Below are 23,951 nucleotides of genomic sequence, written 5' to 3' on the forward strand. Positions count from 1 at the left end.
GCACCTGTCAGTGCTGGAGGCTGCTATGTGGTGCAAAGGTAAGAAACAAGCCGAGCTGACTTCAAATCCTGGTTTTGCCACAGACAAGGTGCGCCGTGGCTGTCAACCCATGTCTCAAACTTGTTTCTTCATTTGTAAGATGGGAATGATGATCCCTACTGTCCATATGAGGATGAAGTAGCAGGTAAAATGTCAGGCACACAGAGGTAAATGATATTTAGTTAGTATTACACTTTAATATTATATTAATGCTTAAAAATCAAGGGTCAACATAAGAAATGACCTTTGAAGAATATCTGAATATCCTGGGAAGTCGCTGTTATTCAACATTCACCAGTTAGTCAACATCACTCAAGTGAACACTCGCACCATAAACTCGTGAAATTTGGCCCCAGGGAAGTTTTTATCTCAAGTCTGTAATCCCACAGGCTGAGGCGTGTGGATTGCTCAAGCCCAGGAGTTTGAGACTAGTCTGGGCAACGTGGTGAAAAACCCTGTCTCCACTAAAAATACAAAAATTAGTCGGTCATGGTAGTGTGCGCTTGTAGTCCCAGCTACTCAGGAGGCTGAGGTGGGACATCACCTAAGCCTGGGAAGTCTAGGATGCAGTGAGCCATGACTGTGCCACTGCACTCCAGCCTGCGTGACAGAGTGAGACCCTGTCTTCAAACAAAACAAAACAAAACAAAACAAAAAACAGCTTTTCCTATCTAAAATAAATTTAGGCAAGGAGAATTTTGTGCCTCTGCCTCAAATGCTTCTATTAACAAATCCTTTCTTCCATCTACAATGAAAACACTATAAAACAGGTAATGCAGGCGTTGCTCTGATATAAGCCCCACCTAACTACTCCCTCCCTTCTCCCTTGATACGAGAATTATCCAGGCAATTCACCGCATTTCCACTTTTTCCTTGACTGCCAGGAAGCTAAAGGCTGACATCTAATGTTCATTAATAGTCACTTAACTAGTTTACCAGGCCAGTATATTTTCCATGTGATTTTAATTTACATGTCTATTTTAACTATCTATCTAAATATGTGTTTTTTATTGTAAGCACTTCCAACTGTTACAAAAAACAACCAAATCTCTAGAATAGTGACAGGCAAAACACTTGGGCTTTCCCTGATGGCCAGGATACAGTCAAGTTCCAGCCATGGATACTCACTCATTAGACAAAGCGTATGGCATCCTTCTAAACTTTCACACACATCACGGCATCGATCTTCGTCTCTTAAAAACGTGATGAATTTACGAAGCATGTCATGGGATTCTAAAACAGTGAGGCGCTGCAAACAACGGCAGACCGTTAAATCAGAAACTGCCAGGAACAGTTTCCTGTAGAGAGTGAACCTGATCACTTGCAGATCACCCCTGGTTATGCAGGATGTGCTAGTAAACACCAAGAAGAAAATGGACAGATGAGAACCCACTTCTTTGGGCTACTAACACAAGTGTGTCTATCATGGCCACTGGTCCCAAAGAACAATTAAAGGGAGGTGTGGAAATAAGCAGAGAAGCCATTTTACTTTCTGATGTCTAAGAAGAAAAGCAAAAACACAATTGGGTTTTCGCGGGGAACTCACAGAGCCTGCTTACCTCAGGGGTCACTGTGCTGAGATGAGTCACCAGAGCAGGCACAGACATGATGTGGATGAGGAATGGCCGAATCAGATTGTCTGAGAACTGTGCAGCAATCACAGGGCTAGACACAGACAGATCCGCTCATTCAGACAGGGTCTCCGTGTGCATCCAGAACAAAAGCACAACCCCACCAACGTGCTCAAATCCCTAGAAATTATTCTGCATGGGATTTCTGAGAAAACTGAAGGCTGAAACTGGGGACACACACTAGGGAAATGGGCAAGTCAGTGATGGTACAGTTGCTGATGCCAGACTGTGCAGCTATGAAAAACCAGTTTTGAAATTTTACTGACATGAGAGAATGCTCATGCTATAATCAACTTTAAAAAAAGGTAGGATGAAAAACTACATACATGGAAGAGGAAGGAGTTTGTGATGGGGAGGGAGGGAAAAAAGGGGGTTTTGGGGTGCTGGTATAATCGATTTCTCTATTGGGTGGTGCTTACCCAGGTGTGTTCACTCTGTGACAACTCACTAATAACTCATACTTCAGTTAAGCAGTGTATTTAAAAGTATATATGCACTATAGACAAACAATATATACATACACAGTATATGTATAGTATATATACTATATATAAGCATATATAATGTTTTGAAATATAAACACAAATATAGATACATTTTTAAAAGATTGAGGTGACAGATAAAGTCAACAATGTATCTCTGGTTGTAGAATCATGAGAAATTTTTTTCTTTTTTATGTTTTTCTGCTTTATCTAGGTTTTCTATAATAAGTATGTATTGCTTCCATAATCAAAAAAAAGATAAATACTATTAAATAATGATCCCTATCCCACACCATACATAAAAAATAATGAAATGAGCCACAGACCTAAATGCTAGCTTCATAACTAAAACTATAAAATTCCTAGAAGAAAACACAGCTTTGAGATTTCAAGTTAGGCAATGATTTCTGAGATATCACACTAAAAGCACAAGTGTCAAAAGAAAAAAAATAGGTAAGTTGTGCTTCTTCAAAGTTTAAAACTTTTGTGATTCAAAAGACACTATCAAAAAAGTGAAAAAGACAACCCATTGAATGGAAGGAAACAGCTGCAGATCACTTTTCTGAAAAGGGACTTGTATCTAGAGCACATAAAGAACTCACAACTCTCATAAAAGATGAAACATCCAATTAAAAAGTGGACTAAACATACATTTCTCCAAGGAAGATAGACAAATGGTTAATAAATACATGAAAAGATGTTCAACATCACTAGCTAGTACATCACAGGGAGTTGTAAATCAAAACGACAGTGAGACATCCCTGTACACCCATTGGGGTGGCTAAATAAAAAAGACAGATAACAAGTGTTGACAAGGATGTGGAGAAACTGGAGCCCTCACATACTACTGCTGGAAATGTAAAATAGTGCAGGTGTTTTGGAAAATAATTTGGCAATTCTTCAAAAGGTTAAGCATGGAGTTACCACATAACCCAGGTAAGTCTACTCCTAGGAATATGCCCAAGAGAAATGAAAACTTATGTCTACACAAAAACTTGTACATAAATGATCATAGCAGTATCATTTATAACAGTCAAAAAGCAGAAACAACTCAAATGTGGTATATCCATATAATGGAATATTATTTGGCCATACAAATGCATGAAGCGCTAATCCATGCTACAACATGGATGAACTCCTATTATAATATGCAAAGTGAAAAAAGCCAGTAGCAAAAGACCACATATTACATGATTCCATTTATGTGAGATGTCCAGAACAGGCAAATCCAAAGAGATAGAAAGTAGATTAGTTGTTGCCAGGGGTTCTGGGGAGAGGGGAAAAAGGAGTGACTGCTAATGGGTATTAGGTTTCTTCTCAGGGTGATAAAATATTAATGGAATTAGATTGTGGTGATGGTTGGGAATAGGCCCCCAAAATCTGGCCATAAACTGGCCCCAAAACTGGCCATAAACAAAATCTCTGCAGCACTGTGACATGTTTGTGATGGCCATGACACTCACGGCTGGAAGACTGTAGGTTTACCAGAATGAGGGCAAGGAACACCTTGCCCACCCAGGGCGGGAAAACCACTTAAAGGCATTCTTAAACCACAAACAATAGCATGAGCAATCTGTGCCTTAAGGACATGATCCTGCTGTAGATAACTAGCCCAACCCATCCCTTTATTTCAGCCCATACCTTTGTTTCCCCGTAAGGAATACTTTTAGTTAATCTATAATCTATAGAAACAATGCTTATCACTGGCTTGCTGCCAATAATACGTGGGTAAATCTCTGTTCAAGGCTCTCAGCTGCGAGATCCCTGATTTCCCACTCCACACCTCTATATTTCTGTGTCTTTAATTCCTCTAGCACTGCTGGGTTAGGGTCTCCCCGACCAAGTTGGTCTCAGCAGGTGATGGTTGCACAACTCTGTGAACATACTAAACGCCAGGGAATGGTACGCTTTAAATGAATAAAGTGTATGAGATGTGAATTAGACTTCAATAAAGTTACTTTAAAAAATCACTCAGAGGTCATGCAGAAAAAAAGGTAAGAGAACAACTTACAGAGGGAAAAAAGGTTTCTTCTAGCTAACGTGCTCCAATAGCAATGAGCAGAGGTGTCAGTGGTATTTAGGCTCTCAGAATTCACACTGTACACTTTCACTTTCAAGAGTACCATTTTGGGAACAAGTACATTTTATGAGGCTGAAATGTTGAAAATATCAGTACCTATGTTCACCACTTGTCTAGATGAGGCTAACCAACCGAGCTAACCTCTCTGAGTGGGGCACACGAAAAGAGAACCATGTTATTTTCTGCATGTTAGAAAGAAGTTTAAAACAGAATAACACAATTCCCTAAACAGAAGAAAAGCAAACCACAAAGAATGCTGCTGAAACTACAACCAGTCACTTCGCATTTGCAAGGAAGGGACTGCATCGTTTCAAGGGCACAAAGGGCTGTAGCATTCTCTGGCGGTTCTCACAGAAACCTGTGGATTCCATCCTGGGCCATATCCCTAAGTAACTTGGCCTGACTGACTGGGAGCGACTATCAGTGGAAGCATTATAGGACTGCAGGGCTGCCTCAGTGTTTGGAGGGGTGTGATCTTTTGAGTCTGCATGAGGCCAGACTCAAAAACCACAGACACTGCAAACACTCCTACATCTCCCTCAATTTCTTATTACCGATTTTCCCAGCATGAGGTCAACAGAATCTTTCTTTAGCCCACCTGTAGCTGCTGCATTTAAGTACCCCTGGGTGACAAAGTCTGTAAGTGGACTGCTTAGTCGAATGTTTAACAGGGCTAGACATGGTTGGGGGGGTGGGGAGGATAAACAAAAGAGGTATGACTGACGCACAGTCCCTGCTAACAGAGAGCTCAGAGTACAACCAGGGAGCTGGGCAGGCATATGGGGAAAAACAGAAGCCAGGGCTAGTGGGTACATGACTAGGTGCCTGGGCAAACTAGGGGTCCAGATAATCAATGCCATGGCAGTGTGAGGAACAGGGCAAGTCTGGGAAGGTTCCCACGTGCTATTTACTAAAATAAAATATATTATTCTTAGAATACAAAAATGTGTCCAACATGTGAGGCAAGTACAAAGAATAAGAAGAAAGAGTATGAGCTCTGGAGTTAAATAACCTGGGTTTAGTTTCTGGCCTGGCCACTCCTGCTGTGTGACCAAGAGCAAACGGTTTAACTTCTCTGGGCCTTAGCTTCCTCATCTATAAAATGGAGAAAAGCCACGTGGGGTGGCTCACTCCTATAATCCCAGCACTTTTTGAGAGGCTGAGGCATGAGGATCACTTGAGGCCAGGAGTTTGAGAGCAGCCTGGGCAATATAGTGAGACCCCGTCTCTACAAAAATTTTAAAAATAAAAAAATTAGCTGGGCATGTGCCTGTAGCCCTAGCTACATGGGAGGCTGAGGTGGGAGGATGGCTTGAGCCCAGGAGTTTGAGGCTGCAGTGAGGTCTGATCATGCCACTGCACTCCACCCTTGATGGCAAAGTGCAACCCTGTCTCACAAATAAATAAATAAAACGGAGATAAGAGAATGTGGTGAGGAGTCAGTTAACATGTATAAAAGTTTTAGAACAACGTGTGGCCCATCAATGTTAGCTATTCATATTTCAGGATTTAGTGATCATGTCTTGGCACACCACTGACGATTTTATAGACTTTCACTATATTCCTGTATGATGAAACCACTGATATCTTATTTTAAAAGGTCCTGATTGTGTTCCATTATACACAAACATTCAGAGGGGAAAAGTACTATTTGGGAAAAGGCTTTAGAGTAGCCTGGCCTTAACAAGTGATTCAGTGGAATCTAATACATACAGACAAGAAAAACTACAAGGATGGCTGCTGGTTATATTCTTAAAGGAGAATTTAAGTGTGGTAGAATGACTGGATGTGAGCATGCTGGTGAATTACAACCACGGCGGGGGCGGGCAGGGGAGGGATGCTGGACAGGAAAGAAAAGTGAGGTGCTCCTAGAGCTTGTGTCTCTGGAGGTGGAGGGTGGGCAGAGCTGCTCCTGAGTTTGAGAGTTCAGGCCTCAGTGTGCTAACCTTCACTGTGTCTGCCAGAGGACAGCGGGCAATGCTGCTGGAATGAGCTGCCTCACAAGGTGACTTGGGTAGGGACAGATGCAGTGAATCTGTTTCTTAGGCTTCTGGGAAAACCTGTTTGTATCTAGACATTAGGGCCCATTAAATACAACTCACATAACTTCTCTAAAAGTATGAAATGAAGGCACAATTGTCTATTAGATAATTAGCTCTACTTCTGTAACTAATGATAGCATAACTGGTTACATCCTGTTCTTCTGTGTAAGGGTCTAGCCTCTAGAAGCATGCGGTCTAATGTGGTAGCCACTGGCTACACGTGGCTACTGAGCACTTAAAAATGTGGCTGGTCCAAATTCAGACGTGCTCTAAGTACATACCAGTTTTGAAGACTTGGCATGAAGAGAAAAATGTAACACGTTATTTAATTTTAATTAAAATAATTTTAAAATATTGATTACATGTAAAAATAACATTTTGGATATATTAGTTTAAATAATTTAAACAGCCCCCTCTGGTTAGTGGTTAGCGGAAAGCACAGTCTAGACCAGGTGTTTTATAAACTATGGCCTATTTCTGTAAATAAAGTTTTACTGGAACACAGTCATGCTCATTTGTGTCTGTACAATCTACGGCTGCTTTCAAGATGCAATGGCAGAGTCGTTGTGACAGAGGCTGTATGGCCCATAGAGCTGAAAATACTCATCCAGCTCTTTCTAGAAAATTTGGCCAACCCATGCTCTAGCCCATCATTTTTCAAATAGGTTTTCCATGGAAAATGATTTCATGGGATATCAACGGCATCCAAAAAACAAGGCAGAGGTATTCCATGCTCAGATATGTTTGGGCCAATCCCGGGTTAAATAAGCCCATGGGGTCCGGCTAGCATAGCAGGACTTCTCAGAGCTCTCAGCATGAAGGTGTACTGTAGATCCACAGATGGGGGCAGAGCAGCAGCTTTCACCAAGCTGGTTCCACCATGACACTCTTCCAGGATTATTAACATCTCCCCAAGCTAGTGTTCCCCTCGACAGTTTAAACATGTTCTGGACCTATGAATAAGCATGGTGTTTTACATTTGGCAATTCTCAGAATTGCAGGTATAATTTCCATAAAGAATTACTTAGCTTCTTCAGTACTTGACATCTCTAAACTAAGTGAAGGCAAATATTACCTCTTCTCTGGTCCTCCAAATTCTAACATTTCACATGCGTGTTCACATTACTTCCTTAATCCTCTCACCCTGCCCTTCGTTGGACTTCCTTCTGGCTCTTAGGTTTTTTGTTTTGCCAATTAAAACTTCAAAAGGAAAAATGATTGCATTTTGGTCTCTTTTAGATAGAAGAAATTCATTTTGAATAGTTTCCAAAGATCACACTGCAATAATATTCAGGGCTGAAGATTAAGAAATATTCAAGACTGAAGATTAAGAAAAAGTTTGAGCAGTCACAAATGTGTTCACTTTCATTAAGAACAACGTTTCTCTTAAATTCTGACAAAGTGGGCAAGTCTATACCTAATACCAGTAAGGAGAGAAAGAAAAACCAAGAGGAGGAAGCATTCAGGAACATGCCAACACCTCAGCTATGGTTTCTTACTCACCGCAATGCTAGAGAAAAGGCTGCTGTTAAAGTGCCTTTGGATAGACAAGGACGGGGTCTTGCCAGGCCACGGGTTAATAATACCTGAAAAGAATGTTTTAATTGGTCAGAGGATGATACCAACTTTATATTCATTTGTACATAAAAAAGCAAAAAACTAAAATGAGTCCTTCAGATAAGAAAACTACTGTGAGCCAGGCAGGAGGATTCCTTGAGGCCAGCCTGGGTGACAGAGCAACCTGTCTCTTAAAAAAAAAACAAACAAAAAAACCGTATGCAGTGTTTTTACAAAAGGAAAGGAAGAAAGTATTGGGTAATGAGGTTAACTCTACCACTCTTTCTCTACTTTAAATATTATGGTTAGAAATTCTTTTTTTTTTTTTTTTTTTTTTTTTTTTGAGACGGAGTCTCGCTCTGTCGCCCAGGCTGGAGTGCCGTGGCCGGATCTCAGCTCACTGCAAGCTCCGCTCCCGGGTTTATGCCATTCTCCTGCCTCAGCCTCCGGAGTAGCTGGGACTACAGGCGCCCGCCACCTCGCCCGGCTAGTTTTTTGCATTTTTAGTAGAGACGAGGTTTCACCGTGTTAGCCAGGATGGTCTCGATCTCCTGACCTCGTGATCGCCCATCTCGGCCTCCCAAAGTGCTGGGATACAGGCTTGAGCCACGCGCCCGGCCTAGAAATTCTTTAATAATAAAGTTAAAAAAACAGCTAATAAAAATAATGCCAAACTTAAAATTTTTTTTTTTTTTTGAGACGGAGTCTCGCTCTGTCGCCCAGGCTGGAGTGCCGTGGCCGGATCTCAGCTCACTGCAAGCTCTGCCTCCCGGGTTTACGCCATTCTCTCGCCTCAGCCTCCCGAGTAGCTGGGACTACAGGCGCCCGCCATCTCGCCCGGCTAATTTTTTGTATATTTTAGTAGAGACGGGGTTTCACCGTGTTAGCCAGGATGGTCTCGATCTCCTGACCTCGTGATCCGCCCGTCTCGGCCTCCCAAAGTGCTGGGATTACAGGCTTGAGCCACCGCGCCCGGCCCCAAACTTAAAATTTAAAGACACCATACTATTTTAGAAGCCGTTCAATTATGGTGTGAAGTAGAAGTTTCCTCTAGTGAGACAACTGCCAGTCATACCAGCTTCTGCCAACAGACCACCTCACAGGGTTGTTGTGAGAAGCATGTGAAACCAAACCAGGAAACAGCCCATCACAGCGCTAGGTAGAAGGAAGGGCAAAATCAACATTACTTCTCAAACTCAAGAATTCCATAGTGCCTTTAAACAGCAATCAGGCTTTCTTAACGATTCCCTAGAGGTATGATCTGGCACAACAAGGTACGAAGTGGAAAGGGCTGTTTGAGGACACAGAGCTAGAAAAATGATTCTAGACATCAACCAAGAAGGAATCTGAGGGAACAAGCCCTGAGGTCTTCTTCCAGAGTTTAAATGTCAAAAGACTGGATTACCCTTGCAGTCAAAAACGTAGAGCATTCAGGGGATCCCAGCACCACTGTCCTCCCTTTACCTGACCCACAAGTGAGACAAGGCAGGGGAAGGAAGAAGAGGACAGCAGGCATCAAGCTCTTCCTATGAAAAGCGTTTCTGAGGAGGGCACCAGCTATGCTGAACGCAAATGTAAAAATACAGCTGCAGGTGTTGGAGAGTGGGGAAGTTGCACACTGGGGGGCAGGGGTCACAGACCTGCAGCACAGAATAAAATCCATGCTGGTTGAGATGTCCCATTATATTTGCACAAATGTGGTTCATCGCTGGTCGAAGACTTTCACCTAAACAAAGAAAACAGTGAGAACAAAAAAATCTCTTGCCATAGGAAATTGTGTCCCACACCCAAGGCCCTAAGAAATGAGATGCCCCTGGCTTGCCTTCCTTTTCCCTTAGGCCTGGTGCCAGAGCATAGGGAGGCAATGCGTATCTGGAACTCTATCCCTCCTGGAAGGCCTGGCGCAAGTGTCACCTCTTGATTGATGGGTCCCATCACGCCCCTAGCCAGAAGTGATGTCTCTGGCCTCTGAGGTCCTGTAGCACCTTTTCTAATTCTCTCCTAGGGCCTAGCAATGTCTTCTCTGGAGGGATGCCTCCTCTCCTCAATGGGACATGAGCTTCTGGGCAGGGCCCAGAACTCAACAATTTTTGGGTTCCCTCCAAGAGGCCAGGGTCATGCCTGAAATAAACCCTCCTTGCTGACCTGGAGCCTTTGCATCGTTTCCCCTGCTTTCTGTTTCATCCCCGCTCTTCACTCTGTGAATCCTAGCTCTCTCTCCAGCTCTCAGCTCACACACCACTTCTTCAGGAAAGCTAGAACCCCAGACCAAGCAAGGCCTCCCCACCCTACTGGACACTCTCATTTCTCTTGCAGGCTTCTTTCCAAGCACTTAACACATTATTGTCATTTTATATCTATGAGCGACGTCTATTTAATGCCTGTTTTCCTCATAGGAAACACGCCTGTTTTCCTCATTAAGTTCTGTGAGGAAGGGAGCACCTGAAGTCCCCGGAGGGCAATGCCCCTTTCTGTTTTGCTTATCTCTGTCTCTTCAGCGCCTAGCGGCATCTGGCACATATGGGCTACTTGTTGAACAGATGAATGAAATGACCATATGAAACACATGGGGCTAAGGACACTTACCAGGGAAGGAGGCAGTTTATAATACAAATTTTATGGGCAAAATAGAATTATTCACAACCTAATGATTTTCCAAGTAAAATGACAAGGCTTAAGTGAATGTTATCACTTGGAGGCTAAGGCACTGTAGGAATTATAAAAATTAAGATCAGAAGAACCATGCCTTTAAATGTAAATTCAAAGAAGGGTAGAGTACAACACACAATGCTGAATGGATTCTGGATACTGTGACACAGTCTGATGGTCAGTGCCAAGGGCATCCTCATTGGTATGGTCTCAGGGCCTTCCCTGAGGCTTGTGGTGGCAAAAATGTTTCTTACAAAGGAAAAAAGGTCCCTGAACTCTCTGTGGAAATGTTCGTTACAGAATATTTTGAAGCAAGTCCCACAGACCTTTTCCCCGAAGAATTTTCCACGTTGAAGTGTCTGTGAAGGTGACAAGCATCGTGAGGTACAGGGTGATGAGTCGGGAGTCTTGCAGGATTTCAGGCTGGAAACAATAAACACAGCAAGATTTAAGACACAGGTCCTCTGATTTCAGACAGCGAAGTGTTCACTTTACAAGTGCTCTACGGGCACTCAGCCTGGAATCACTGAGTCAGGATTTTAAGTCAGTCTTCATTCTTTTTCTCTTGGGCAATGACCACTTCAGGAGTTAAATAACAAGGAATCTGACACTCTAGTGCTTGACCATGGAATCATATATTCCTGGGAATGGAGAACTGAGAATCCCTAGAAAACAAGATGACCAGGGCTGGCTTGCTGTATGTACATATGTCTGCCTGTCTGTCTGAACTCTGCAGAAACAGAGCAGAAATGCAAGTGAGCATGACTGGGACTCTGGGCTCAGCCTTCTGACTTCACCACTTACTAGCTGTGTGAGCTTAGGCAAGTTTCTTAACCTCTCTGTGCCTCAGTTTCCTCATCTGTTAACCAGAAATAATAACACCGCTTTCCTCATAGGGTTGTTGTGAGAAATAAACGGATTAATGCATACAATGCACTAAGAACAGTGCCTGGCACATAACTCACTCCATGTAATGTTGGCTGCTGTTCTAATTTTGATGACAGTTCATTGTTTCACCAAGTGTAAGTTAAGCAAAAGGCCTGACTGCTTTCTAGGCCCACAGACCCTATAGCAGGTCCACCTATAACAGGACAACCTTGGAGACCACTGAGTTCAAAACCCTAAGCTCATGGACAGTAAGAGAGGGGAAGCAGCTTGTTCAAGGTCACGTGGGAAATTAGCAGTGGAATCAGGACTGAATTTCACATATTCCTGGCTCCAGAGTCAGGGCCCTTTTTCTCCTGATGTCTATTTCTTTGCATAAACTTTTTTTTGTCTGTTCAAAATAGAAGAGCCTCTCCTCAAAGAACAACCTGTTGTGGAATGTACACACAGAGAGCAGATAAACAAGGATCCGCCTGGCAGACTGCAGGTAGGGAAATACCCTGTCCACTTGGCCCTGAGTCATTTTGGTGGACTCCCAGGGCTCCAAGCAACATAGTGTGGAAACCCTGCCCTGAGCCATGTCTCACCTAACAAGCCAGGTGTGGCTTGCTGCTGGCCACTGCCTTGGCTGCGTCATTGGCAAGAGCCATTCCTGAGCACCCAAAGAGGGATGGCTGGGAATGGATTATTACTGGCATGGTGGGTGGTCCAGGGACTTTCATTCCATTACTGAGCTGCTACCTGTGTCCTTGCCAAGCCTCTGTCCCTGAAACCTCTCTTTCCCTACGTGCAAAGTAGAAAAGGCTCCTGTATATGTCTGCTCACACCCCTGTCCATCCTTTTCAGAACACTGAAGGGGGTGGGGGAGCACAGGACCAGGCTGGGTTAGTGACAGTACCCCATTCCTCTTGCCACTTTGACTGGTTCAGAGACGAACCCAGGATTCCACTGGACCTACAAGAAACCTGCATTTTTGAACTGGTCGGGAGACCTCTCTTCCCTTTAGTCAAGACAGGATAAGACTATAAAGTCAAAACTGGTGGTTGCCATGATTATAGCAGGAAAGGACGAGGTGACCCCAAAGGGGAGCAGGGATGAGAGAAAAGAATGAGAGGGAGAATCCAGAAACCCCTGGCTCTCCTTATCCCCAGCTGCCATGTTACTGAATATATTCTAGAGCACAACGTTCTCTTCCTTGCTTAACCGGTAGGTGATACTAGCTGTGCTCAAGTTGGGCTTCTCTACTTGTAACAAGAGGCCTGACTAGTATAATAATGTAGATCATCAAGTACTGATTACATTAAATGAACAGGAAGGAAAGTGACAGATTCCCTGGCATGGAGGCTGTGGCGTGGCAAGTGGGTTAAGGGTCCAACACACACCAAAGAAGGGTTCACATTGATAATAGCATCAAAATTCCTCTCTTCCAGAACAGGGGCTCAGCCAGCAACTCTGACTGATAGGGACTCTGAAAATACAGACTAAAGTCTACAGGTGAAAATGACATATTTATTGTTTCTGGTTTTGCCCCCTTTTTTTTTTTTTTTTTTTACCTTGAGCTGCTTGAGAAAATCACAGCAGTACCACAGAATGCTCTTGATCTGTTTAATCCAAAGGAGCGTGAGGTCCTTAGAACAAGCCAGGGACACATACCACACCTATAGGTGGGAAAGAGGAATGTCATGGGCTGTTATAGAGATCATATCACACATGCTGTAACTGTTGGAACTGGACCTATTAGTTAGGTCCAGTGCCAGACAAAGCAATGGACCTGAATGGATGAATAAGCTGCAAACAGGACTTATTTTAACAAACTAAACCCAAAGACAAAATAGCCTAGTAAGAAAATTTACTATTCTGTGTTGTGGCAAGAGAAGAACGTAGCTACTTGGATCATGAAGAAACTAAGGAATCATTTGTACTTTGGTAATGTTTTCCATCCACTATCTATTTGCATTTGTGTGTGAATTGGTCCTAACATTCAACAGGAACTTTCAGAGTCCAGTAGGTTGGCCCTCAAGAGCTTGTGGGAGACACTGCGGCTCCCATCCACTTACCTTCGGCTCATTCTCAGCATCCATGCTGCTCAGGATGCTGCGACACAACTTCTCAAATCTCTGCAAAGAGACACACTGGGGGTTATACATTCCCACAACCCGTCAAAAAGTGAAAACAAGCCTTCGGCGGGTACCTGGCACGTGCAGGTATTGTGCCAAGTAATTCACAGACATAATCACATGCGGTTCCTTCCTACAGATGAGGACACTGAAGGCCAGAAAGACTAAAGGGTTCTCCAACGGGTGGCCCAAGAGCTGGAGGAACCCTATAGAAATGTTTTAGAAACTGGTATATTTCACATAAAAATCCAAATTGAGGCTTCTTTCAAAACACAGTATCAATCTGGCCAACTGGACTTGGATTCCTGCAGGCCTGCTGCTGTCTCCTCAATTGTGCTCTCCAGTTTACTGTTTCTTAAGCACCATGGATACTGATTTTGCCTCAGAGACAGCAGCCAAAGGCTGCTGTATCATCATTTGTATCCTGTACTGCAAAAGGAAGAAAAGTGGAAACTAGAAAACAGGTTCCATTTTGGCTATACCAATCCTGGATCCGCCCTTAAACCATGTGATACTGGGCAGCTGCCCTACCACACTGAGCTGCAGTTTCCTTCTCTGTAAGATGAGGGTCACCTCCTCCAGCTTATCTGTCCTCATCTACGCAATCACGTGTTCACTGCCTGCATAGTCCTCCCTCTCTTGCTGGGCTATGAGCTCCATGAGCGTAGAGACCTTGCCTGTCCTGTTTCCTCCCAAGGGCCCAGTGCCTAGAGAGGGCTGGCACAATGTGAAGCTTAGCAACAGTGAACACCTAACAGCTGGTAACATGGAGACATGCCTCAATGGCATTGTTAGTACTATTACAGATAACTAGCTGCTTTCCTGGGATTATATTTTTTAGGCTGATCATTCTAATCCCTCAGGTGCAAACTGGCACCCTTTGTATGATTTGCAGGATATTTAAAAAATTTCAGGCCGGACGCAGTGGCTCAAGCCTGTAATCCCAGCACTTTGGGAGGCCGAGACGGGCGGATCACGAGGTCAGGAGATTGAGACCATCCTGGCTAACATGGTGAAACCCCGTCTCTACTAAAAACTACAAAAAAAAAACCTAGCCGGGCGAGGTGGCAGGCGCCTGTAGTCCCAGCTACTCAGGAGGCTGAGGCAGGAGAATGGCGTAAACCCAGGAGGCGGAGCTTGCAGTGAGCTGGGATTCGGCCACTGCACTCCAGCCTGGACGACAGAGTGAGACTCCATCTCAAAAAAAAAAAAAAAAAAAAAATTCAAATTAATTGCCAAGATTTACAAATTAGAACACTAATGGTGGCTCATGCCTGTAATTCCAGCACTTTGGGAGGCTGAGGAAGGTGGATCACTTGAGCCCAGGAGTTTAAGGCCAGCCTGGGCAATATGGTAAAACCCTATCTCTACAAAAAATACAAAAATTTGCTGCACGTGGTGGCACACACCCGCAGTCCCACCTACTCAGGAGGCTGAGGTAGAAGAATCGTTTGAGCCTCAGGAGTTTAAGACTATAGTGAGCCGTGATAGTGCTACTACACTCCAGCCTGGGCGACAGTGATACCCTGTCTCAGAAAATGAATGAATGCATGAATATTGAGCATAAAGACTCAGATCTTTGGCATCTCTTAAAAAAAAAAAAAAAATCAGAGGCTGGGTGCAGTGGCTCATGCCTGTAATCCCAGCATTTTGGGAGGCTTAGGTGGGTGGATCATGAGGTTAAGAGATTAAGACCATCCTGGCTAACACGGTGAAACCCCAACTCTACTAAAAACACAAAAATTAGCTGGGCATGGTGGCACATGCCTGTAGTTCCAGCTACTTGGGAGGCTGAGGCAGCAGAATTGCTTGAACCCAGGAGGTGAAGACTGGCAGTGAGCCGAGATTGCGCCACTGCACTCCAGCCTGGCGACACAGCGAGATTTTGTCTCAAAAAAAAAAAAAAAAAAAAAAAATTCAGAGTATGAGTCCACCACCAAGCTGTGTAGTAGCTGCTCCCCGTGGATGGGGCAGGCCACAGACCCTACTACTTCCTTTGATGTCCTTACCACTGCTGCCTGCCAGTTACCGTTTAATATGATTTGTATTTTGTATTATGTTTTATCTCATATATGGTTTTCTTTACTCATTTACCTAAACTTCCCGGCTCTTGCATGCATCTGAGTTCAACTTGTGCTTATAATGGTCAATGTGAAAAGATTCCTGAAAGCACTGGGCATAATCCCTCCAAAACAGGTCCCAAGAAAACAAAAGGGACAGGATGTGGGGGTGACAGTAAGTAGTTCATAAAGCTGCTATAAGAACAAACTGAGTTAATATTAATAATTATAAAAGATCTGACATATGGAAGTATTACACATGTTTGCTATTATCATTTTACCTCGTTATCCTCTTTGATTCTGAATACGAATAGCAGTTTCCTGGCAATCTTAAAAATACAAAGTGCACTTCTTTTAGTGGACCCAGGGTCATCTGCTTTAAAAAAGTTATCAATCTCTCTCCTAGAAAGGAAAGGGCAAAAAAAGACATTCTAAATTAAGAGCTTGTAGCACCTGGAAGGCTTTTCAAGCACTCTTAAGAAAAACCTCATTTATCTGCCATTCATTGGGAGCCAGAGAAGCATGTGCTAGGGAGATCCTAGCCCTTACCTGATATCTCTCTGCAGTCGACTCCGACAGAGAAAACTCCGGACGTGGGCCTGGATCACGACAGCTGCCCGCTCCCGCTCCTTCTGCACAAGCCTTTCTTCTCGTGCCTGACGGGCTCTATCGATGAACCATGCTCTCGAGGTCTGAGACAGGGTGAACATGTTTGCAAACCTGCACAAACCCTGCAAGGAAAATGGGCAAGTAAGTGTTGTAGATTGTTGTGTGGAAAACACACACAGAAAGAGGCTCAAGAGCAGAGGGTGGGCAGGACCTGGGCAGCAGAGATACTCAGGACCTGTCAACACCCTCCAAAGTGCTAACAGCTCTCCAGCACAAGTCCAAACCTCCTACAGGCTCTTTCGTGCAATTCACCAAGACCAGGGATGCTACATCCTGTATTAAATCATCTCATTCTTAAGGAAGAGAACGGCACCTGGCATAGGATAAGGGCAGGTCCAGCTTTACGAATGAACAAAGAATGAATCAATCCCACCCATAAAGCTCTAATTCAAACCAGGTATCCTGTAAGTCAAAGATTCCCAGATATTTGAATTTTCTGGAATAGGCCACAGTATTTGGGAAACCAAAACTGAGAAGTCAGCTTTTATTTTGCCAAGTAAGGACTCGAGGGAAAAATCAACCATGATTATTTGCTGTCATCATTATCGTATTCATCCATTCACTAAATAAATATTTACTGGTGCCTACTTTGTGACAGCACCCAACAAAGAAAGGCCCATTTTAACATTAACAAAGCAAAAGGTACACATTTCAGAATGCAAGACAGTCCAGGACATTTAATATATTTGGTTTTATGTATAGCCTATTGCATTGTCCTTACAGTTACTAATCCTGCCAAGGACCAGTAAAGACTTTACTGCAGAACTGGTCCTGTCCACTAACAGATGCTTTTCTGAAGAGAAGCTCTAAATTATATACTAAGTTTTTATCTAAATCACCAGTAACTGTTTTTTCCCAAAGGGACAGCTTTTGCTAGCAGCCTAAAGCACATAGCACTGACCCACGGAGGCTCCCATACTGAGATGATTTTTTTAGATGCTTGATGACTTTGCCATTCTATACAAAACGCACTATCAGCCCAGTTAAAAACACTGAAATGAATTATTCAGAAAGCCAGACTTCCAGAAAACAATCTCTCTACCAGGCTACTAAAGTAGCACCCACACGAAAATACCACCCAGAGTAAAAAGATGGATGGAACTAGGGGCCATTTATCCTAAGTGAAATAACTCTGAAACGTAAAGGCAAATACTGCATGACTTCACTTAGAAGTGGGAGTGAAACAATGGGCCCACATGGACAAACAGTGGAATAAGACAGTGGAGACTCCAAAAGGTGGGAGATGGGATGGGGGTAAGGATATCTATTGGTACAATGTTCACCATTCGGGTGATAGGTGCACTAAAAGCCCAGACTCCACCACTGCACAATATATGCATATAAGAAACCTGTACTCCCTACATCTATACAAAGAAATTTAAAAATTATTAAAACAAACATTGGACATAATAGTATTATCTCCCAGAGGTATTAGATGAATTACATATTACTGCAAGGCATTTAATAAGTGTGCTCTATTATTAGTATTAATAAGGACAATAAAATAATACCCTTTTATAACCAAAAACAAGTTGGTGCTAGCCTCCCGCCACATGAACGTATCAAGGGACCTCCGTGACCCCTTCTCAACAGTGATTCGCATCTGTCAAACATCATCAGTAATCCTTGAAACAAACTAACAGAGCCCAGCTGACCACAGGAGGGAAGGTATTAGGTTGGTGCAAAAGTAATTGTGGTTTTTAACTTTTTTAAAAAAAACACTAAGTTGTAATTACTTTTGCATCAACCTGTAAAAGGCTTGGAGAGAAAAAGTAGCCATCTTCTGAATCATTTACTCTTCCTGCCCCAGCAGTAAAGTCTGGAGATCTCACCTGAGGATCTGCCTGTGTCGCAGAAATGCCAGGTAATCATTAGTGATCCTGCACAGGACTCGTGGCTGAGAACAGCTTCTCACTTCAGAAAAGCTTGTTATTTTTTCTGGCAGAAGCAGAAAAAAAAAAAAAAAATCCAAACTTAGGGTTAAATTTTATAGGTGTGGCATCATACATCTTCCTGAGTAAAAGTAGTAACAACAATGCCAACGGTGTTTTAAAAACACCACTGGGTCCTCTTTATTTAATGTCTCATCTAAATGTTATACTGTATCTCTTCAATCCTCACAGTTTAAAGGGAATATGTTGAAAATAAATCCCAAAGTTGTTGTTGAATTAAAGCTGTGATGAGAAGCAAAATAACTTAGAGGTCATGGAATGTTAAAGAGCCATTGAAAATTATATTTGACTTTTTTTTTTTTTGAGGCAGTCTCACTCTGTCGCTGAGGCTGGAGAGCAGTGGCGTGATTTCAGCTCACTACAACCTCTGCTCCCAGGTTCAAGCGATTCTCCTGCCTCAGCCTCCCAAGTAGCTGGGATTACAGGTGCCTGCCACCACACCCAGGCTCGGTTGGGATTACAGGTGTGAGCCATTGTGCCCGGTCACGTGTGACTTTTTTTTTTGAGATGGGGTCTGGCTCTGTCGCCCAGTCAGGAGTGCAGTGGTATGATCTCGGCTCACTGCAAGCTCCACCTCCCGGGTTCACGTCATTCTCATGCATCAGCATGTTTGACATTTTTAATGATATGGAAAAATGTTTATGCCTTAGAAGTGAATAAAGGGCTGCCTGTGGACCAATAAGATCCCAATTACCTAAAGAAAAATGCACACACACACACACACAGATACAAAACTAGCATGAACTATACCAACATGTTACCGGTGGCTGTTCTGAGGTACTGAAATCGTGGGAAATTTTCCTTAATTGATCTGTATTGTCTGAATTTTCCACAGAATGCACATGGTAAAGCAGCACTGCACAGTGAGGGGCACACGGGCTTTGGGAGTCACATGGAGTTGGAGCCAGTCCCTAGCTCTGCCACGTAACTATAGGGAGAATGTCTAAGTTTTTTTTTTTTTTTTTCTTCAAGGCAGGGTCTCGCTCCGTCATCTAAGCTGGAGTGCAGTGGTGCAATCATGGTTCACTGCAGCTTCTACCTCCCAGGCTCAAGTGATTCTCCCACCTCAGCTTCTCAAGTAGCTGGGACCACAGGTACACACCACCACATCTGGCTAGTTTTTAAATTTTTCGTAGAGGTGGGGTCTCACTATGTTGCCCAGGCTGGTGGTCTCAAACTCCTGGACTCGAGATCCTCCTGCCTTGGCCTCCCAAAACGTTAGGATTACAGGTGTGAGCCACTGCACTTGGCCCTGAGTCTTTCCATCTTCATCTATTAATTGGCTTAGAGGTTGATAATGAGGACTAAATGTGATGATGTGTATCAAGTACCTACGGAGGTACTTGAGCACACAGTGTAGAGTGTATAGTCAATAAGTCTAACTGGTGTATTTTTTTTTATAGACACAAGGATTTAAAAAAAGAAAAAAAAAAACCCTTCAGCAGAGGCTCCCATCTGGACAGTTACTAAGGTTCTCTGGGTAGGAAATAATGCTGGCAGCCTGACACTTCTCACCCATTAACTTTTTTCCTATCTTAAATGCACTAAGATTCACCAGTCCTGTCCCTTGGGTTATGAACTCCTGGCCCTGGTGTTTAGACTAACAGATTCTAGCTCCTCAGGACTGCAAAAGAGCAGGGCCTAAGCCATGAGCACAATGATATGCTCCCTCCATGACATGCAGACAGTGCCTCAATGGCAGAGGGTACATCGAATTAGAAGGGGAAGAGGGAGCCTCTTCCTAAAAGAAAAACAAAGTTGCATGCAAACTGTGCCTAAGTACTGTAAGACAATCTTAAAACTTTCACTTCTCCCAGGGGGCCTCCCAGGATACAAAATTACTCTTATCCCCTTCCTTGAGATTATCATCCTTTCAAGGTTATTGGTTGATTTCTGTTTATACCACATAATAGCCTACACTTTACAGTTTTTCTCATCCTTTTGCTATACACCTTCTCCACCTGCAGTGTATACTATAGTTAATCAATTAATAAAACACACAATCAAGTGTTTATTAAGTACTTATTTTGCTAAATGCCATGGAGAATCAAAGAAAAGGCTGTGCGCAGCAGAAAAAGTCTTGCATCAGAGAAAGCAGGCCTTGGTTCTTTTCAGTACTCATTCTATCTGACATTTGGCCACGTTACTTATCCTCTCTAGGCCTCAGTTTCCTTACGTGTAAATCGAAGGTAAAAACAGTGTCTATGTCCTAGGGTTGCTAAAAGGATTAAATGCAACATTTACCCTTCTTGTACCTCAACTTAGTCATCACAACATTGTGATTAGGATTAAATGGCAAAATATTAATAAGGGATATCTGAAAGCATGTAGCATGTAAGTGAGCTTTACTGTATTGTCCTTAAGAAGCTTGCAATCCAGTTAAGGAAACAAGAATCATATAGGTAGAAAGATGAGAAAATAAGAAGTTGGTGACAACCAAGATCATTTAAAAAAGTAAATGAGTACCCATTATGTGTCAAGTCCTTTATAAGTGATCTCATCTAATAAGACCAGGAATCCTATGAGAAGATCACTCATGATCTCCTCTAGTCCAGTTTAGACCATTAGCATGTGGCAGAGTCAAGACTGTAATAAGTAAGAGACAGGATTCAGACTCTTCTCTTACCTCTGTATTTCCAAAGCTGAAGCACCATAAATACCAACTGCTGACGGAGCCAAGAGTATTTTCCCTGTCCAGTAGGAAAAGCTGGGCCACCAGGTTTAATGGCCACCACCATTTGTTCTGGGCAGAACAGTGCATCAGACACTGTCCAGATATTTCACCCACTTGTCTTTTCGACAGTTCTAGCAGGTCTCGATAATCTTTTGTTTTTGTGAGACAGAATCTCACTTTGTTGCCCAGGCTGGAGTGCAGCTGCGCGAACTCGGCTCACTGCAACCTCCACCTCCCAGGTTCAAGTGATTCTCCTGCTTCAGCCTCCCAATAGCTCGGATTACAGGCGCCTGCCACCACGCCCGGCTAATTTCTGTATTTTTAGTAGAGATGGGGCTTCACCACGTTGGCCACGCTGGTCTTGAACTTCTGACTACAGGTGATCCGCCCGCCTTGGCCTCCCAAAGTGCTAGGATTACAGGCGTGAGCCACCGTGGCCAGCCTCAATAATCTAATTTTTATTTAAAGAATAGGAAACAGGACTTAAAGAGACTACTCATACTAACAGCTATTATTTATTGAAAGCTGCAGATTATCTAGGTGGATGCTTTTGAATCTGAATCCATGTATATCTAAAGCAATTATTTATTACTAAGTAAAACAAACAAGATCCAGGGCTCCCCCGTTCACAGAATGGCTAAGCAAAGAGAAGCCGAGAATGCAAGACTGCCTGTGGGGCTAAGCTGGACTCAAATTACGACCAAATTTTTCTATATTCAGAACTAAGTGTCAGGCACAGTACTAAAACATATTTCACACCTTCTGTGAAACCTGCTACTTACTCCATTTACAAAGAAGGAAACAGGCTCAGAGAGGTGAGGGAACTCACCCAAGGTCACACAGCGAGCGAACAGTATTCGAACTCCAGTTTAGGTGAGTCTGGGGCCCGGCGTCTTTCCTCGGCATCAACCACCACAGGAACAAATCACCCAGCATTAGTCCGTTTATAAAGGCCTATCGTCCCAAAAGTGAAAAGAGGTGGAAAGGGCCGCGGAGAGAGCCCCTGGAGCACACAAGCCAGATCCCAGCACTTGTTCCTCCGACCTGACCAGTCAGGGACTCGGCCCTAGAGCCACCTCTCTCAAAGTCCCCCGCCCCACCACTCGGAGAACTGACAACCCAGTTGTCACTCGCTACCCGCAGGCCGACCTTTATTCGCTGGAGGTCCCCGCACTAGGGGTCGGGGCCGCAGCTGCCACTGTCTCAGCCCAAAACACCCTAGTTCTGCCAGACCCGGGGCAGCAGCCGAGGCACAACCGCCATTTTGCCCCGGGGTGTTTGCTTTCAGAACTCCGCCAGGAAGCAAGCATCCAGTTCCGGAAAATGACAGTTCCGCAGAGCTTCTCCGCCCGGGATGGAAAACTTCCCCACACCTTGTCCTCCCCTCTGGCAGCTGAAATAGCGAAGGCAGGATAAATGCCCTAGCCATCCAAGAGAAGCTGGCACCCATTCTGGCCGGGAAGGTTGGAAAGAAAACTGCTCCCTAGGCGCACAACCGACGGTTTAAGACGTTGCTCTCTGCGGGGCGGAAGTGGGGTGCGGGAAACGGAAGTTACCGCCCCGGCCCCGCCTCCGCCCCTGGCTGGCGTGAGCTGGGTGTTTCCTGACTCTCACAGTCCGAGTTTGGAGACTCCTGCGTCCTCCGACTTTTCATGGTAGGGAGGGCGGTGCCCACCGACTGGGGGCTGAAGGCGGCCGAGGGAGCTGGGCAGCAGCAGAGTATAAGAAGAAGGGACCGAGAGGAGGGGGTGCGATGAGGGGCAGTTGCGATAGTGGAGAGGCATTTGGGGGATTGGTTGGGGGAAAGGCCGGGGGTGGGGGAAGGGCTTTGGGTGGAGAATTAGGGGTGGTGGTGGAGTTCGGGGGGGGATCCCTGGCAGTTTGGAATCCGGGAAGCACATTTGGGCTTGGGGAGTAGATACGTGTGTGCGTAAGGAAGGGGTGTCTCCGAGTGAGTACTGAACACTGGTTGGAGATGGGAGTTGGTGATTGCGAGGAGAACAAAGAGATGTCAATTGAAAACGGACATTTGGGGTGGAAAATGAGGATTTGGAGGATTATGAAGGAGAATGGGCAGGTTATGAGAAGGTGAGGTAGAATTCCTGGGGGCGGAGCGTTTGGGGTTTTGGAGGTTGTGGCTGGAGTCCCTGGGTTTTCAGGAAGTGGGGAAGGGGCTCCCAGGTGCGTCGGAACACACGGGCGAGTAGGGGAGAGAAATCGAGGGAGCCCAGCAGGCGGATGTGCGTTCAGTGCTTGGAATTCTGGGGAGAGATGCCAGGGGCCTGAGGTCAGGATACCAGCGCCACAAAGTCCAGTGCCTCAGCTGGCGCCTGGGTACCTATCTGTAACTTCCATTGAGGCCAGAGGTGACCACGCCTACGGAGCCGGAGAATGTCTCAAGATCTGTCTCTCAGCTGTGAGGTGTGTCTCCTTGGGATCCTCAAGGGTCTGTTCCCTGAATAGCTCATTGTCCCTGGGTAGAGATGACCAAAGATTGGCCCAGATCTTCTTTCTTCTTGCTTGCTTGTTTGTCACGTCCCTGGAAAGTGCAGTCTTTAGGGAAAATCAGTCCCAGTGATGCTGCTGAAGAAAAATCAGTTATCCTGTATCTGACTTTGACTTGTCTGTTCCATTTTGTGCAAAGTAATGACCAGCGGAGTGGAAGAAGGCAGCATAAACCAGTGGTTCTCAAACTTGGTCCCACCAGGAGCAACACCTGGTAACTTATTCAAAATGGCTGAATTTTCAAGCCCTATCACAGACTACTGAATCAGACATTATTGGAGTGGAGCCCATCTATCTGTTTCAACAAGCCTTGCAAGGGATTAAACTAATGATTTATTGATTTGGACTGTGTAATGAAAGGGGGCATAGGAGTTGGGAGTCAGAGGGCTCTTAGAGGTGTGATTCCTAGTTTTCTCCCCTAAAAAGTGGGGTTGATGATAAACATCTTTCTCGCTAGACCATTGAGAGAAATAGGCCAATAATTTGTGTATTAAACACAGGAAGAGAACGTCATTCGGTGGGACAGTTGAAATTGGCGGTAGCTGTCTTATAAGCAAAGTTTGGATGTAAAATGCTGCAATTATGTGACTGATGTGACTTAGTTGAAAT

General features: G+C 44.3%; 2 protein-coding genes across 13 annotated transcripts in view; one reads left to right on the forward strand and one right to left on the reverse strand.

Annotated features, from left to right (window-relative positions):
• Window positions 1-22,123, reverse strand: part of UBE3B (ubiquitin protein ligase E3B) — a 65,654-nt gene extending 43,531 nt beyond the window's left edge. For 5 of the 9 annotated variants that reach the window (XR_004439600.1, XM_033220694.1, XM_033220696.1 and 2 more), the window contains exons 1-11: window positions 21,667-21,801; window positions 18,044-18,149; window positions 16,092-16,273; window positions 15,824-15,944; window positions 13,423-13,482; window positions 12,919-13,023; window positions 10,807-10,903; window positions 9,472-9,557; window positions 7,778-7,860; window positions 1,599-1,704; window positions 1,168-1,288 (exon numbers count right to left, since the gene is read on the reverse strand). Coding sequence is in view for 8 of the 9 variants with exons in the window: in XM_033220694.1 (XP_033076585.1) it covers window positions 1,168-1,288; window positions 1,599-1,704; window positions 7,778-7,860; window positions 9,472-9,557; window positions 10,807-10,903; window positions 12,919-13,023; window positions 13,423-13,482; window positions 15,824-15,944; window positions 16,092-16,252 (940 nt within the window). In the remaining variant the exon portion in view is untranslated. Of the gene's footprint in view, window positions 1-1,167; window positions 1,289-1,598; window positions 1,705-7,777; window positions 7,861-9,471; window positions 9,558-10,806; window positions 10,904-12,918; window positions 13,024-13,422; window positions 13,483-15,823; window positions 15,945-16,091; window positions 16,274-18,043; window positions 18,150-21,666 lie in introns of all 9 variants that reach the window. The other 4 variants (XM_033220691.1, XM_033220690.1, XM_033220693.1 and 1 more) reach the window with 4 other exon arrangements.
• A 260-nt stretch (window positions 22,124-22,383) lies between these two features.
• Window positions 22,384-23,951, forward strand: part of KCTD10 (potassium channel tetramerization domain containing 10) — a 29,246-nt gene continuing 27,678 nt past the window's right edge. For 2 of the 4 annotated variants that reach the window (XM_033220703.1, XM_033220704.1), the window contains exon 1: window positions 22,384-22,492. In XM_033220703.1, coding sequence (XP_033076594.1) covers window positions 22,490-22,492 — 3 coding nt within the window. In that variant the 5' untranslated portion in view covers window positions 22,384-22,489. Of the gene's footprint in view, window positions 22,586-23,951 lie in introns of all 4 variants that reach the window. The other 2 variants (XM_033220701.1, XM_033220702.1) reach the window with 2 other exon arrangements.

Source organism: Trachypithecus francoisi, unplaced genomic scaffold (assembly GCF_009764315.1).
Source record: "Trachypithecus francoisi isolate TF-2019V2 unplaced genomic scaffold, Tfra_2.0 Lachesis_group11, whole genome shotgun sequence".
Lineage (NCBI taxonomy): Eukaryota > Metazoa > Chordata > Mammalia > Primates > Cercopithecidae > Trachypithecus > Trachypithecus francoisi.